The sequence below is a fragment of the Ctenopharyngodon idella genome, chromosome 14 (assembly GCF_019924925.1).
Source record: "Ctenopharyngodon idella isolate HZGC_01 chromosome 14, HZGC01, whole genome shotgun sequence".
NCBI lineage: Eukaryota > Metazoa > Chordata > Actinopteri > Cypriniformes > Xenocyprididae > Ctenopharyngodon > Ctenopharyngodon idella.
In genome coordinates this window covers 4317865-4332087 of record NC_067233.1, presented here as the reverse complement: position 1 = coordinate 4332087, position 14223 = coordinate 4317865, and the positions used below count along the sequence as shown (strand labels likewise).

At 36.9% G+C, this 14223-nt stretch overlaps 1 protein-coding gene and 1 long non-coding RNA gene across 3 annotated transcripts; one reads left to right on the top strand and one right to left on the bottom strand.

The window, feature by feature from the left end:
- Positions 1-293: 293 nt before the first annotated feature.
- LOC127494414 (uncharacterized) lies at positions 294-6056 on the bottom strand. The gene is made up of 2 exons (XR_007924862.1): positions 2203-6056; positions 294-2024 (listed from the first exon to the last, which is right to left on the bottom strand). It is a non-coding gene; the product is annotated as an uncharacterized LOC127494414 (long non-coding RNA).
- sparc (secreted protein, acidic, cysteine-rich (osteonectin)) lies at positions 1869-13683 on the top strand. Of its 2 annotated transcripts, none has more exons than XM_051860303.1 (10): positions 1869-1998; positions 7539-7608; positions 8474-8500; positions 8941-9028; positions 9829-9962; positions 10194-10314; positions 10846-10979; positions 12634-12782; positions 13003-13151; positions 13235-13683. In XM_051860303.1, exons 2-10 carry the CDS (start codon positions 7552-7554, stop codon positions 13261-13263), a joined length of 888 nt encoding a protein of 295 aa, XP_051716263.1. In that variant the 5' UTR covers positions 1869-1998; positions 7539-7551; the 3' UTR covers positions 13264-13683. The 2 variants fall into 2 exon arrangements, with proteins under 2 accessions (XP_051716263.1, XP_051716264.1); XM_051860304.1 differs by having other exon boundaries at positions 1872-1998; positions 9841-9962.
- Positions 13684-14223: the final 540 nt, after the last annotated feature.

Sequence of the window (14223 nt, the reverse complement as noted above, 5' to 3'; positions counted from 1 at the left end):
TATCACTGATACTTATACTGATGTCTCTATAAAACTGATTTTTTTTAAACATTAATTATAGACATTCAACATTACACACTCTGAAAAATGTCTGTAAAAAAATACCATTTTCCATTGAAACAGTAATATACAATAAATACAGTGCATTCTGGGTAATATTTCTTGTTTTTAGAAAAGAGGCCTATAGGCTTCTTTCTCAAAAACGACAAATAATATTACCCAGAATGCATTGTTTTTACGGTATATATTACCGTTTTTTAAATTATTTTTTAGAGAGGTATAACTAAAAGCTATCGATTTCAACATTTATTAGGCTTTTTTAAAAAAAAAAAAAACAACTTTTAATTTAAGTGAATTTAAAACAATCTTCACATAAACCCATTATAATAAATGTCATATTTACCTGGCTAACAGGAAATATACAGAAACTGAATAAAGTTATCAAACACTTTACATTCTTCACTGCATAAATTATAAATTAAATATAATCCTTATTAAATCTACAATGTTCTCTGTTACCTTTATTCTTTGATTGACAGTAATGACAAACATCACAGCAACTGGTTTATTAGGCTACTGTCACTTTAAGAGCTGCCGCTGCCGATCATGACGCGGATCTGACGCGCATCTCATTTTCTCACAACTCTTTAAGTTTATTTAAGATGTCGTTTAACTAATTTAAGACTGCTCTTATGAGGATACTCGACAAAACGGCGCTTGAATGGTTTAAAAGCATTTGTGTGATAATTTAATGTAATGCTAGCTAAATTATGACGGAAAAAACAGATGCTGCGTTAAATATTTTTAACATTAAACTGAAAAAAAATTAAACGCACTAATTTTGACAGCACTATTTTTTTTTTTTATGTATATATATGCCTTTTAAGGAAATTATGGAAATTTACATATGCAGTCCAAAATTTGGAATAACTAGCCTAATATTTTTTAATGTTTTTGAAAGAAGTTAACCAAAGCTGCATTTATTTGATTAAAAAAATACAGTAAAAACTATAATATATTGTGAAATATTATTACAATTTAAAATAACTGCTTTCTATTTTAATATATTTTTGTGATGGCAAAGCTGAATTTTCAGCATCATTACTCCAGTCTTCAGTGTCACATGATCCTTCAGAAATCATTCTAATAATAGAATGAGAGGAATTGTTTTAGTTTTAACAAAAGAATAAAAGGCACATCCAAGCAGACAATCCCAAACGAGTTTGCACTGTAATCCAGCTTCTCATTAGTCTTTCTCTGCTTCAACACTGACCTACATGATCAGACATGAATCTTAATTCAATAACTCCTAGCTGGAAGTGAGATTTTTTGTAGATCAGACACAAATCATGAGGTGGCCTGTTATGTTGGTCTATGTTCCCTCAAATTGGAAGCAGTTAAGTTCACTAAAAATATTATTTTTAGCAAAAACAGTTACTGCGATGCACACCTGTTAGTGTTGGGTAATGGAAAAACACTTCATTTCGACGGTCCACTTCAGACACTCTACTAACTATAAGTAACTTTGCAACTACAACTCTTTTTAGAGCATTAGTAGACTGTTAGGTTAGGGTTAATAGAATAAGTTGTAGTTACAAAGTTACCATCAAAATAAAGTGTTGGCATATTAAGTCTACTAATACTAACTCTAATGACTGCAAGTTGACATGTAGTTGCAAAGTCACATAGTTAGCAGAATGTCTAAATAAAGTGTTACCAAGTAATATTTAACACTATGAGATGATAAAGTTAATGGTCGCATACCTACAGTAAAGTTCAAACATGAACTTAGTTAAAAGTATACATTGAGTATAAAGGTCCACGTGAGTTGGATACAGAGAGTTAACTGTGGGACGTCCCACCCTAACTGAGTGAAAGGGGTTGACCGGACCTGCCCACAGCAAATGTCTTCTGTGTGAACTTGTGTTGCTGTTAGATAGTTTCAGACCCTTCCAGCAGCTGACTTCTCCTCTGGCTTCTCTGTTAGACGGACAGAAGGTAAGTCCTCTTCCCATTCTTACATCCTGCATTAAGAAAACAGACAGTTCATTGGTCAAGTGTTGATTTACTAATACTTTCCACAACAATTGCCAAAACAATTCTCAATAATAGTAGCTTGATTTCAGTTTTTTGTCTTAGTTGCTTGCTAAAAAGATTGTAAGGTTTTAAACATTACTTATGTGTACGTCTGAAAGCACTGACCTCACTATAAAACTTCCACTGTGAAACAGGTGTCTGTTGTTTTATATAAACTCTATGTGTTGCTTATTTATTAATTATGAAGTGTTTTTAAAATAAATGTGAACAGATTATTCTCAAGCTAATGTTCTTAATGTCCTGTTTACTCAAAGTTTGAGCACTGTAGCACTCAGAGCAGCACAATATTGAGGTATTGTGTGCCACATATGCAGCAGGAGGGGTGAACACAGAGTCAGGGATGGAGGGGGAGGGGAGAGAGATTTAGCCCAATAGACCCCTCCCCTTACAATTACTCCCATCAAAAGGAATGCGTGTTTCCATGGCAATTTTTCACCAGCTGTTTGAGACCATGTCGAGCGAGGCAGATGTTGCTGCTGTAGACAAACAAGAATCATGTGAAGACAAACTGACAGCCCACAGCTGCTGGTAGTTTTGTTAAAAAAGTAAAAAAAAATATATATATATTTTTTTTAATTCTTAAAACTTTACTGCTAAATTTTCTGTTAAAAAAATAGCATATCAACTGAATATGGTACAATATGCTCTTAAAAATAAAGGTTCCAAAAGGGAGTTTTTGCAGCGAAGCCTTTTTTGGTTTCCCAAAGAACCTTTCAGTGAACAGTTCTTAAAAGAACTGTTTTTTTATAGTGTAAAGAATATTTTAATAATCTAAAGAACCTTCTGTGCGATGGAAAGGTTCCAAAGATGTTAAAAGGTTCTTCATGGAACTATATGACAATAAAGAACCGTTATTTTTAAGATTCCATGTACGGCATGGATAATATTTCCCCCCCTGGTGCAGCATAAGATTTTCAAGAGAGATGGGAAAAAAAAACATTATATTGAATATTGATTATATTGAAACATACACTCATTTTATGTGCCTTTGGGTGAAACAGAAACGGGTAAATGTGTTTGTTTTTTTTCCCTAACAATTTTGTATGTTTGTAAAGAAAGAAACCCCTACAAATCAGATGTGTTTGTCTTATGCACTATAAAAAAGAATGGTTGGTTTAACTTAAATGGTTGCCTTAAAACTTTGAGTTCATCGAAATTAAAAATTTGAGTTAATACAATGAAGGTGATTGATTTAATCAACAGAAACTCAAAATATTATGTTATCTGAAGCATATGAATTATCTAAATTTATTTGAAAAAAGAAAAAACGTTGTAACAAATCATGAAAATGTGGTTTATATTTACAAATGCATATGGATCGTTGAATCCCAAAAAAACAAACTGAAAAGTGAAGACTTTTGTTTTCTTTTTGTTTTTTTAATGAAGTTGAAAAGAGCAACAAATCAGGTTAAGAATGTGGATTAGCACAAATCTAGTTTTAACCTCATTTTAACTCAGTGGTTCGTGGTTTGCAATCATCTTAAGGATCAGATAGGAATATAAACGAACAAGTCATATTTTCACGGCCCCAGATAAGGTCTTTTCAAGGTGATACGCTTTTATATAGTGGGAAATTCATTTCCTTGCACAGACAGTTGCTCGGTTCTTTGCAATGGATAAAGGAGACCGCTAGGCAGTAATAACAGTGCGGTTTAACTTACAAACAGCAGTGGGGGGATGGGCTGACGACTTGAAAAGGTCAGGTGATTGTTAACTCAGGTTTCATGGATCTTATTTGCTCAGTCACTCTCTTTTGACTGTCTTTTGTCTAACTCAGAGGTCCCTGTACTGCTTTTCAGCAAAGGATGAAATTTCCTCTTCCCCCTCCTTGTTTTTCTGCACAAAGTTTGGCTTTGTTTACCACAGAAATCAAGATAAGTTTACAGAGAGATGAGTTTAAATTTCCTGTGAAATAAAACCCCAGCAGTAAAACAAACATGTTGATTTGGTGTTTCAGCAGCATTAGCATGTCAACTCTGATTTGTTTGAAACCCCACTTTTTGTCACATTATTTTTTTTTTAATGTGACTGGCAGGTTCACTGTTTGTTTCAAGGGAGCTTTCAGTAAGAAGGAGTCTGTTTTTCTGCTTAGTGCTAAACGTCACACAGATGCAAGCTAGTAATTGTGCCGTAATGCACAGGTGGCTCGTGCAGAGGTTTACAGTTCATGCCAAGTGACTTCCTGCTCCATAAATCAAGCATGCCCACCATGCCAAACTCTATTCCAGTGCTGGGCATTGATGAGGATATTCTGTTTGTGTTTTAAAAATTCTAAAACTACCTAGGATAATATTAGGGTAAGCATAGCAAGAGTATTTTCATGTATTGTTTAGTATTTAAATTTGCAAGAGATGCGTTGGCAGCAAGTCAAATGTAGTGGACACGGTTTTGCAGCTAACTTGTTTACCTAGAGATTGAACCACCTGTTTTGTCACTTCAGAGGGGGAGAGAACTCCGTCTGCAGAGCTTCTGGAAAATGACTCTTTGGGAAAAAACACAGAGTACTGAGCTGCTGTTTTTCTCCCGGTTTACACCCCACAACCTGCTGCTTACCTTACTAAACTCTAAATTAAATACTGGGTAAAAATGGCATCCTTTATACCGCTGAATTTCCTTCAGTTCAGGCATGTTTGATTTTCAATGCGACCTTCCAAACAAAATAAGTTGTTTTGCTCTAAAGTGACTCCACCAGAGTAATGGACTTCTACTTCTAGCCAAAAAAGTGACTTACATAAATGTGCCAAGCCGTCTCCTGAAAGGAACAGAGAGGACATCCAAATTAAATACGGAACATGATGTCGGGTCATTTCCTTCGTCCTATGACTCATACAGCCTCAGCCTGTTAAAATAGGACGTTTTTATTGATGGAAAGCGAAAAGATTGCTTGTCTGCCATGTTTCAAGACGTCAGCATTTGAAGAGGGTGACAGAGTCTCTGTAGTTTTCCATGTCGAAGTCTATTAGAGATGTGGGGTGTCTGACCTCGACTCAAAGACCTTTGCCAAAGAAAACAGGGCCTTTGAAGGGGTTCACACACATGCTTACCCGGCTTTCATGTGCTGCAATCAAGAGATCATGCGTCATGCACTCAACGACAAGAGTTCTTGGGTGAACTGACCAACAATATTGCTCAAAAATCAAACCTAATGGAGGATCCATGGATTTCCATGACATATTCGAAGGTTATTTAAAATCTAAAACCACATATTTGTGAAAATAATTGACAACACAACCAACTATGGGCCAGATTTACTAAACAGGGCAAATTAGCATGAGAGCGCAATTGCAAAAATGTGCAGATGCAAGTGGAAAGTTCTGCGCATGATCTACTGGCGATGCGCAAATTAAAGAACACAGACGCAGCCGGATCATTTCCATAATGAGCAACACAATCTACCAAGAGCAGCGCAAATTAGCATCTGGTTTAAGACATGCTTTTTTGGGGCGTCAAATAATGGCGCAAACACCAGTAAATTGACTAGCGCAAACCTTAGTAAATCACCTTGCATGATTCATTTAAATACTCTCCTCCCATAAATTTTGCGTCTGAAAGGGAAACTCCTGCAAATGCATATGCAATAAGATCAGCTGCAAAAATGCCTTTTAAGCACAAATTTTTCACAGCGTGTCTTTAGTAAATCCTGACCGTAGTTTTTAATGCCAAAAGAGGGCGCTGACGCAAGCTGTTAGTAAATCTGGCCCTACATGCGGTCAGTCAGAATTAGAATGTGCCTCCAACTCATTTGGGATTTAAAGTCGGCATGAAACAGAAGTTGCGATAGTATTGTGGCGTATATCCGAGTGAAACTGCTTCTCAAACAAGAACAAATGTAGGGTCTTGATTTTGCCCATGCAAACTGATTGGTGGTTTGCTATAGCTGTGATCTCATGTGATTGGCACGTTGCCCGACCACAATGACATCAATAAGATGCAATTAGAAAATACACTCTAAAAAATGCTGGGTTAAAAACAACCCAAGTTGGGTTGAAAATGGACAAACCCAGCGGTTGGGTTAAATGTTTGCTGGGTAGTTATATTTAACTCAACTATTGTTTAAAACTTAAAATGAACCCAAAGTATGTTGGAAATTAACATTTATTAATATGTTTAATAAATTAACATTTATTAATACTTTGGGTTCATTTTAAGCCAGCCATACAGTAATTGTTAAACAATAGTTGGGTTAAATAAAACTGCCCTGCACATTGGGCAAACATTTAACCCAACCGCTGGGTTAAAACAACCCAATCACTGGGTTTGTCCATTTTCAACCTAACTTGGGTTGCTTTTAACCCAGCATTTTTTAGAGTGATAGGGTGAATTTCAACTTCATGCAGACTTTAACCTCGTGCAGTTTTTCTTGAAGAAACTAGGAATTTTTCAACCTTGAGCAACAAGCCAAGGAGATTCTCAGCAGTTGCTGGGCAAATTATACTCAGGTCAGTGGTTTCAAGAAGACCCCTTAATTCCCATAAGAATGTTACAACGTGGCCAATTATAACCGCACAGATTTAATGCACTAACCCCACCCATTATCCACTCATGCACACACAGGCCCACCACAGCTTGAGGGGTGAGAAATTAGCTCTGATTTTAATCACGGAAGTCAAAAACCAAATATGTCAGGACACATATTCATCATGCTTATTACATGAACTTGGTTGATGGATGCTCCCTCAATAATCAATAACTTCATAATCAAACACAGCAAACATTAGCATCTCAATCATGTAACATTAAGATAAGCCTTTCATGCTCAGAAATGGCAGGATATCGTTTCATTGCTGCATCTGTGCTTTTATGAAAAACAATAGTGTCTGGCCTTGATCTTTGATCTTTAGTGCACCAAAAATGCAGAGGATAGAATCACTCCAGTGATGGTCTACTGATGGCTGCTTTGAACTTTCCAGCCATAAACAGAATATATCTATATCGATATAGAGAGACAAGGGGAAAGGAAGAGAGACCTTTGGTACAGAGAAAATGGACAAGAGAGTGAGTGCTTTCAGACAAACAGCCCCTATCTTCCTGCAGGAAAGTGTCGTTTCTCAAGGAGAACATATCACATCAGTCGGTCTTCCAGGCGCTCTTTGAGCAAGAGGAAAGCAGTCAAGCTAGCAGAACAAAGATAGACGGAGCTCTTATCTCAATCAGCTTCTGTGTCTGGAGAGACTGACTTCTGTAGGCTACTCATCCGTCGTTGAGCATACAGAGCAGGTCTGGTGGCCCGAACGCGTGTGGTTCAGCATTTGAGGTCTTGAACTGAGGTGGTTGGTATTGATTTCGAGCCACGGGTGAATTTATATAAAAGGAATATATAGGGCCAACTGGAATGTATGTGTGTGATTTTGTCTCATACTAACATGCATAATACTAACATGATAAAGTGATGTGCTGTAAATACTTCAGATTACCTCAGCTTTTGCGTGTTTTTTGCTTAGGCTAAAACTCAAGATGAGGGTTTGGATCTTCTTCTTGTTCTGCCTCGCTGGCAAGACTCTGGCTGCTCCAGTAAGTAAATCTGAAAGAGAAATGTTAAATATTATTTAAATTAAGTATTATATAACTTATCCTATAATAATAAAAATTAAATGTTATTAACCAATTACATAGGTTAAAGGCCCGTTCACACCAAGAACTGTAACTATAAAGATAACGATAAAGATTCTAATTTAAGGACTCGCGCATTTAAAATGGCGGACGATATTGCAGATAAGTTAATGGCCGAGGTCCAGAAAAAGCCACCGTTTCACCCCCTTTTCAAGGATACTTTAAAGAAAATTGATATATGGAAAACAATCGGTCATACCTTCGGAATAAATGAGAAGTATTAATGAGGAGATCATTATGCCAGGCTAGCAAAAAAGTGTAAAATAAAATGACCTCAGATATCCAGCGCTAGTTTCGACAACATCGTCTTGCTCCCTTTGAAGCTGCAGTGAAAAAGACTAGGCGTTGTTTTTTTTCCCCACTATATTGACTTCGTCAGGTAAATTCACTGTTAGATTAGATCGATTACGCTAGCTATTCATTCGAAACAAAGCATACTGAGGACATGTGCTGGTTAAAGCCGTGTAAATGCAACAAGAACAGAAAAAACATGTCGTACACACTTAGAAACGGCAGCGCGTGAGCTTAAATACACACCATTATCGTTTGTTGGTGTGGACGCAAATATCGTTATAGTTATTGTTCTTGGTGTGAACGGGCCTTATGAACTGTATTTAATGATTATATTTCTTTTTATTATTTATAAAATATTATAAAACAAGCTTTGTTTTAAAAACCAAAGAGCATTTTGTATGTCCGTAGTACCCTCAGTAATGTTGCTGTGTGACTAAACTTTTGCTAAAGTCCATACAAATTTAATTTACAGACCGAAGAGGAGCCAGTTGTTGAAGAGGTATGTTATATTTAATTAAACTGATATTTAAATCTTTAAAAGCTTTTTTAATAAGACCAAACGGCATTTTTAAGCCTTGTCAAGCCAGTCATTGGCCAAAAATACACAACTCGCCCCCATTATGGGACCAGATGTGTTTACATATGCACATGTTCAACTTCCTGTTAAATTCCCTGGGGGACTGAAATCCATTAAAGTTTGAAAATATATCTGAAAGGGACTAATTAAATTCATTGCTTCGCCACATGTGCACACAGATGCCATTTGTGTTGGACACAAAAGCAAAACTCTTGTTGTGGCTGTGCAGTAATGTGGGTCATTCGCTCTCATTTGAAGTTTAGTTTCACATATTTTCCTCACATAAAAGAGGAAAGCTGTGTTTAAAACTGGGCTTGGTTCAGGCCATACCCATAATACTTTTTTTTGGTCTGATAATTCAGGAGCTGGAAGTGGGAGTCAACCCAGTCCAGGTGGAGACCGGAGAGTTTGATGAGGCCATTGAAGTTGTGGAGGATGTTATTGCTGAGAGTGAGTTTGATGTCTTTTCTATGCCACCACCAAAGTTTTGTACAGTACAGATATTTTTCTGCTGTTTGCATTGTGTCTTTTGTCCCTGTATATGAGTGAAGTTATGATAACGTGTGTAGAAGAACATGAGACCATGTGTAATAACAGGCTTCAGATGTAGACAGCTATAATTATGTGTTCAGACAGACTATGGTTATACTGGACTAAGCTGATGCCAGTGCCAGTCATTCAGCCACATAATGTGTTTGCCAACCACAAAATATCTAAGAAGAGGAAAGAAATGTAAATCCATCAGAAAAGAACATTTTTGAATTTATGCCCTTTATAGGAATAAAAGAAAATATATGAAACAGACACATACATATATATTAAAATAGTTGTTTTCTATTTGAATATATTTTAAAATGTAATTTATTCCTGTGTCGTCAAAGCTGAATCATTGCAGTCTTCAGTGTCACATGATCCTTTAGAAATAATTTGGCAACACTTTAGTATGGGGAACACATTCACTATTAAATATGACTTTTGCCTCAATAAACACTTAATTTACTGCTTATTATTAATAGTTAGTAATGCAGTTGTTAAGTTTAGGTATTGGGTATGATTAAGGGATATAGAATATGGTTATGCAGAATAAGGCATTAATAGGGCTTTATAAGTACTAATAAACAGCCAATTTTCTAGTTAATATGCATGCTAATAAGCAACTAGTTAAAAGTGAGAATTGTTCCCCATACTAAAGTGTTGCCATAATTAAATTAAATACACATTCAAAATAACAGCAAATTAAAATAAATCAGTTTTCCCTACAGACCCATGCCTAAACCATCACTGCAAGAAAGGCAAGGTGTGCGAGGTTGATGAAAGCAACCAGCCCATGTGTGTGTGCCAGGACCCCTTGACCTGCCCCGCCCCGGTTGGAGATTTCGAGCATGTGCGTGTCATTTCCTTCATTTCACATCTGTCTCAAGTCTCCACATGTGTAGTGACAGCAGTGCCTAGAAGTACATGCACACCATTTTAGCAGTTTGATTGAAATGCTAGCTTATGTATGGGGCAAATAACGTCAGTAAACATTAATAGGATACCTTGGGGAAATCCAAACCTGTCGAGTTGACAACCATGGCATTTATGGCTGCTCATATTTCTGCTATTTATTTCACAGGTGTGTGGCACTGACAACAAGACCTACGAGTCTCCCTGCCACTTCTTTGCCACCAAATGCGCCCTGGAAGGCACAAAGAAGGGCCACAAGCTGCACCTGGACTACATCGGACCCTGCAAATGTGAGCGCATAACTGTGAATGACAACAAGGCACAAACATTCAAACAGAGTTTGAGAGTAAAATTTAGACCGCTCACAAACTCAGCCATGAACGCGAGTGGAATTGAGTGCTTTGGAGTGATTGATGGCTTGTAGCTTTGAGGCGTCCCTGTTGCCCCCTCCAAACACTGAGCACAGGACGAGCCTGAGCTTGCCAGTGCTGCTCCACAAAGCAGGCCGAATCCCGCTAAATCTGCCTCATCCACAGTCGTTGTACGCCTGATAGGCTGAGTCGGGACTGAAGGGCTCAGATGGAGCTCCCGCTGTGGCGTAGTCTCATCGCTAAGCAGGGTGTCTCAGTCAGAGACTCAGAAAATGTGTTTCTGGCATTAACAAATTAGATCCTAACATTTTTGACAGTAATATTACCCCGAGGGCTGTAATTTGCCCCCTTTTAGACTATAATGCTACGTTATGTGCCGAGAGGCATACTAGCATGCTGTTTGTGTTTATTATTTATTTCAATAGTTATAATGTTTGGATTTTCCATCAGACATCACCCCCTGCTTGGAAAACGAGCTGAATGAGTTTCCCCTGCGCATGAGGGACTGGCTGAAGAACGTGCTGGTGACCCTGTACGAGCGCGATGAAGACAATAACCTGCTCACCGAGAAGCAGAAACTCAGAGTCAGTTCAACTTTTTGCTCTTTGTAGTTTGAAAAACCTTTAAAATACTGTTTAACCAGCTGAACTTTCTACATAGCAATGTAAATAGAATTTTAACTAAAGATAGTTAAAACACATGATATGCAGGAAAAAAACAGTAGGCTAAATTGTGCGCAAGATTTAGCAAATTGAGGGAACGAAATAGTAAATCGTGCGCACGATTTAGCAAATCGAGGGAACGAAATAGTAAATCGTGCGCACTATTTAGCAAATCGAGGGAACGAAATAGTAAATGGCACGCACTATTTAGCAAATCGAGGGAATGAAATAGTAAATTGCGCACTATTTAGCAAATCGAGGGAACGAAATAGTAAATCGTGCGCACTATTTAGCAAATCAAGGGAACGAAATAGTAAATTGTGCGCACTATTTAGCAAATCAAGGGAACAAAATAGTAAATTGTGCGCAATATTTAGCAAATCAAGGGAACAAAATAGTAAATTGTGCGCACTATTTAGCAAATCAAGGGAACAAAATAGTAAATTGTGCGCAATATTTAGCAAATCGAGGGAACAAAATAGTAAATGGCACGCACTATTTAGCAAATTGAGGGAGCAAAATATCGCGCGCACGATTTAGCAAATCGAGGGAGTGAAATGCTCAATCGCACGCACGATTTAGCAAATCGAGGGAACGAAATATTAAATTGCGTGCACAATTTAGCAAATCGAGGGAGCGAAATAGTAAATCGCACACACGATTTAGCAAATCAAGGGAGCGTAATAGTAAATCGCACGCACGATTTAGCAAATCGAGGGAACAAAATATTAAATTGCGTGCACGATTTAGCAAATCGAGGGAACGAAATAGTAAATCGCGCGCACGATTTAGCAAATCGAGGGAGCGAAATATTAAATCGCGCGCACGATTTAGCAAATCGAGGGAACAAAATAGTAAATCGCGCGCACGATTTAGCAAATTGAGGGAACGAAATAGTAAATCGTGCGCACGATTTAGCAAATCGAGGGAACAAAATAGTAAATCGCGCGCACGATTTAGCAAATCGAGGGAACGGAATAGTAAATTGTGCGCATGATTTACTTTTTTCGTGCATGTCATGTGTGGGGCTCTGTAGTTAGGGTATGTAATTGAATTTCATATACAATTTTCATCCATTTTGATTACACAGTTTTAACATAAACTAATAAACTTAATGTAATGCCTATTTATCAGTCATAGATAATTAATAAGAAGCAGGTAAGATTTCTGTAATAGTACCAATAAACTGAATGTTTTAAATATGCAATAAACAGGTTTATATATTTATCATCAGTAAATCCAGTTTGTTTCAATCTCTTTAACTAACTAAATATTGCTTGCTCCACAGCTAACCATATGAAACCATGTTCATTTTAATTGAATAAATGTAATAATTTTCACAATTAATAGATTTATGCTGATACTAAGCTATATGAATAAATGCATTTTAGAAAAATATGAGGTCGCACTTTAGTTTAGGGTTCAATTCTCACTATTAACTAACTATTAACTATGACATCTGCCTCAATAAACTTCTAATTACTGCTTATTAATAGTTAAATTTAGTGCATAATTAAACAGTCAAAAGCCCAGTGGTGAAACCTCTGAAATGCCAAACCTCACGCTGTGTTTTTAGGTGAAGAAGATTTACGAGAACGAGAAGAGGCTGCAGGCTGGTGATCACTCTCTGGACCTTCTGGCCCTGGACTTTGAAAAGAACTACAACATGTACATCTTCCCCGTCCACTGGCAGTTTGGCCAGCTTGACCAGCACCCTATTGACGGGTATGTTTAGCTCATTTTCACAGCTATTCTAGCTAGTTTTAGATCCAAACCTAACTGAGAAAATTGTTAAAAAATAAATAATTTATCATAACAATAACTATTGATGGTTCAGCTAAGTGTTTTGGTAACAGAAGCTATTACCTAACAGTACCTTTTAGCTAATATGTCACTAATTATCACGTTATTAATCTAAAAGTGCATGTTTATTTTATCATATCAGGTTCCTGTCCCACACCGAGCTGGCCCCTCTGCGCGCTCCTCTCATCCCAATGGAGCACTGCACCACCAGCTTCTTTGAGCAGTGCGATGCTGACCAAGACAAGTACATCGCTCTCGAGGAGTGGGCCAACTGCTTTGGAATCAAAGAGCGTGAGTTTCTGACCACGCAATTCATATTTTGTGTTATGTTCACTTAATTTTATTTGCTAATTTTGGCTGTTTTCTGCTTTCAGAGGACATCGACAAGGACCTTGTCATCTAAGCGCGTCTACCATTGACGCTTCCTAGTTACTATTGGGGCGAGGTGCTAACCCTTAAGTTAAAATCAAAGTAAAGGTGCTAATTGCGATTTCTAACAACCTGCATATACCACTAAACATTCATGTTTAAAAAAAAGTGCACAATCCACACGGTAACTATCACAATGAGTGATTGAACACTGCCCATTTTTAAGTTGGTAAAACAAATGTTGGACAGGCTGTATTAAAGAGTGAATTAAATATGATGACCTATGTATGTTGCAAAAACACTTTTTTTTTGCTTTGGAAATGGATCCGCAAATGTTTTTTGTTTTTTTTAAAAACTCAGAATCAGGGCTTGAATTGTAAGTTTGGAGTTGGTGGAAATGTACAAAAACAAAATAAAGTTTCCAAATAAATGTTCTTTCTGCTTGCTTTATAAACTTTTAGTTTTGTTTGTTGCACTCTTTGGTGGTGGATTTATTGTTTTGATTTCTTTATTGAATCTGAAAACGTCTTTTAATTTGAGCCCTGAATATCTACAGGCTGATGTTTTTATTTGCATATTGTTTCCTGTCAGAAATCAGGGCCAAATGTTGAGTGTTTTAAAAGTTGAATAATAAAAGGAAATATTATTTGAATTCAAGAGGACAGAATCTCGCAGGATGAGATTTTTTTTTTTCTCTCCCTCTAACATGTTCACATACATTTGCCACAATGTGAGCACTGAATCTTTTTACAAAAATAAAAGCTACTGAAATTTCCAAACTCAATCTTTGCATGCATTTATCCATTTGTCTTGATTCGTTTCCCCCAGGTTTGTAACTGCATAACCCATTTATTCCTTAATGTTTGCTATGGGCATAATGAAAAACTTTGTCAAACATAATGTTTGCAGATCATTTGCACCCAAGATCATTTTAGAACAGAAATAAATATGATTATGACTACATAAACACTATAAATGTGCAAAGAAAACAATG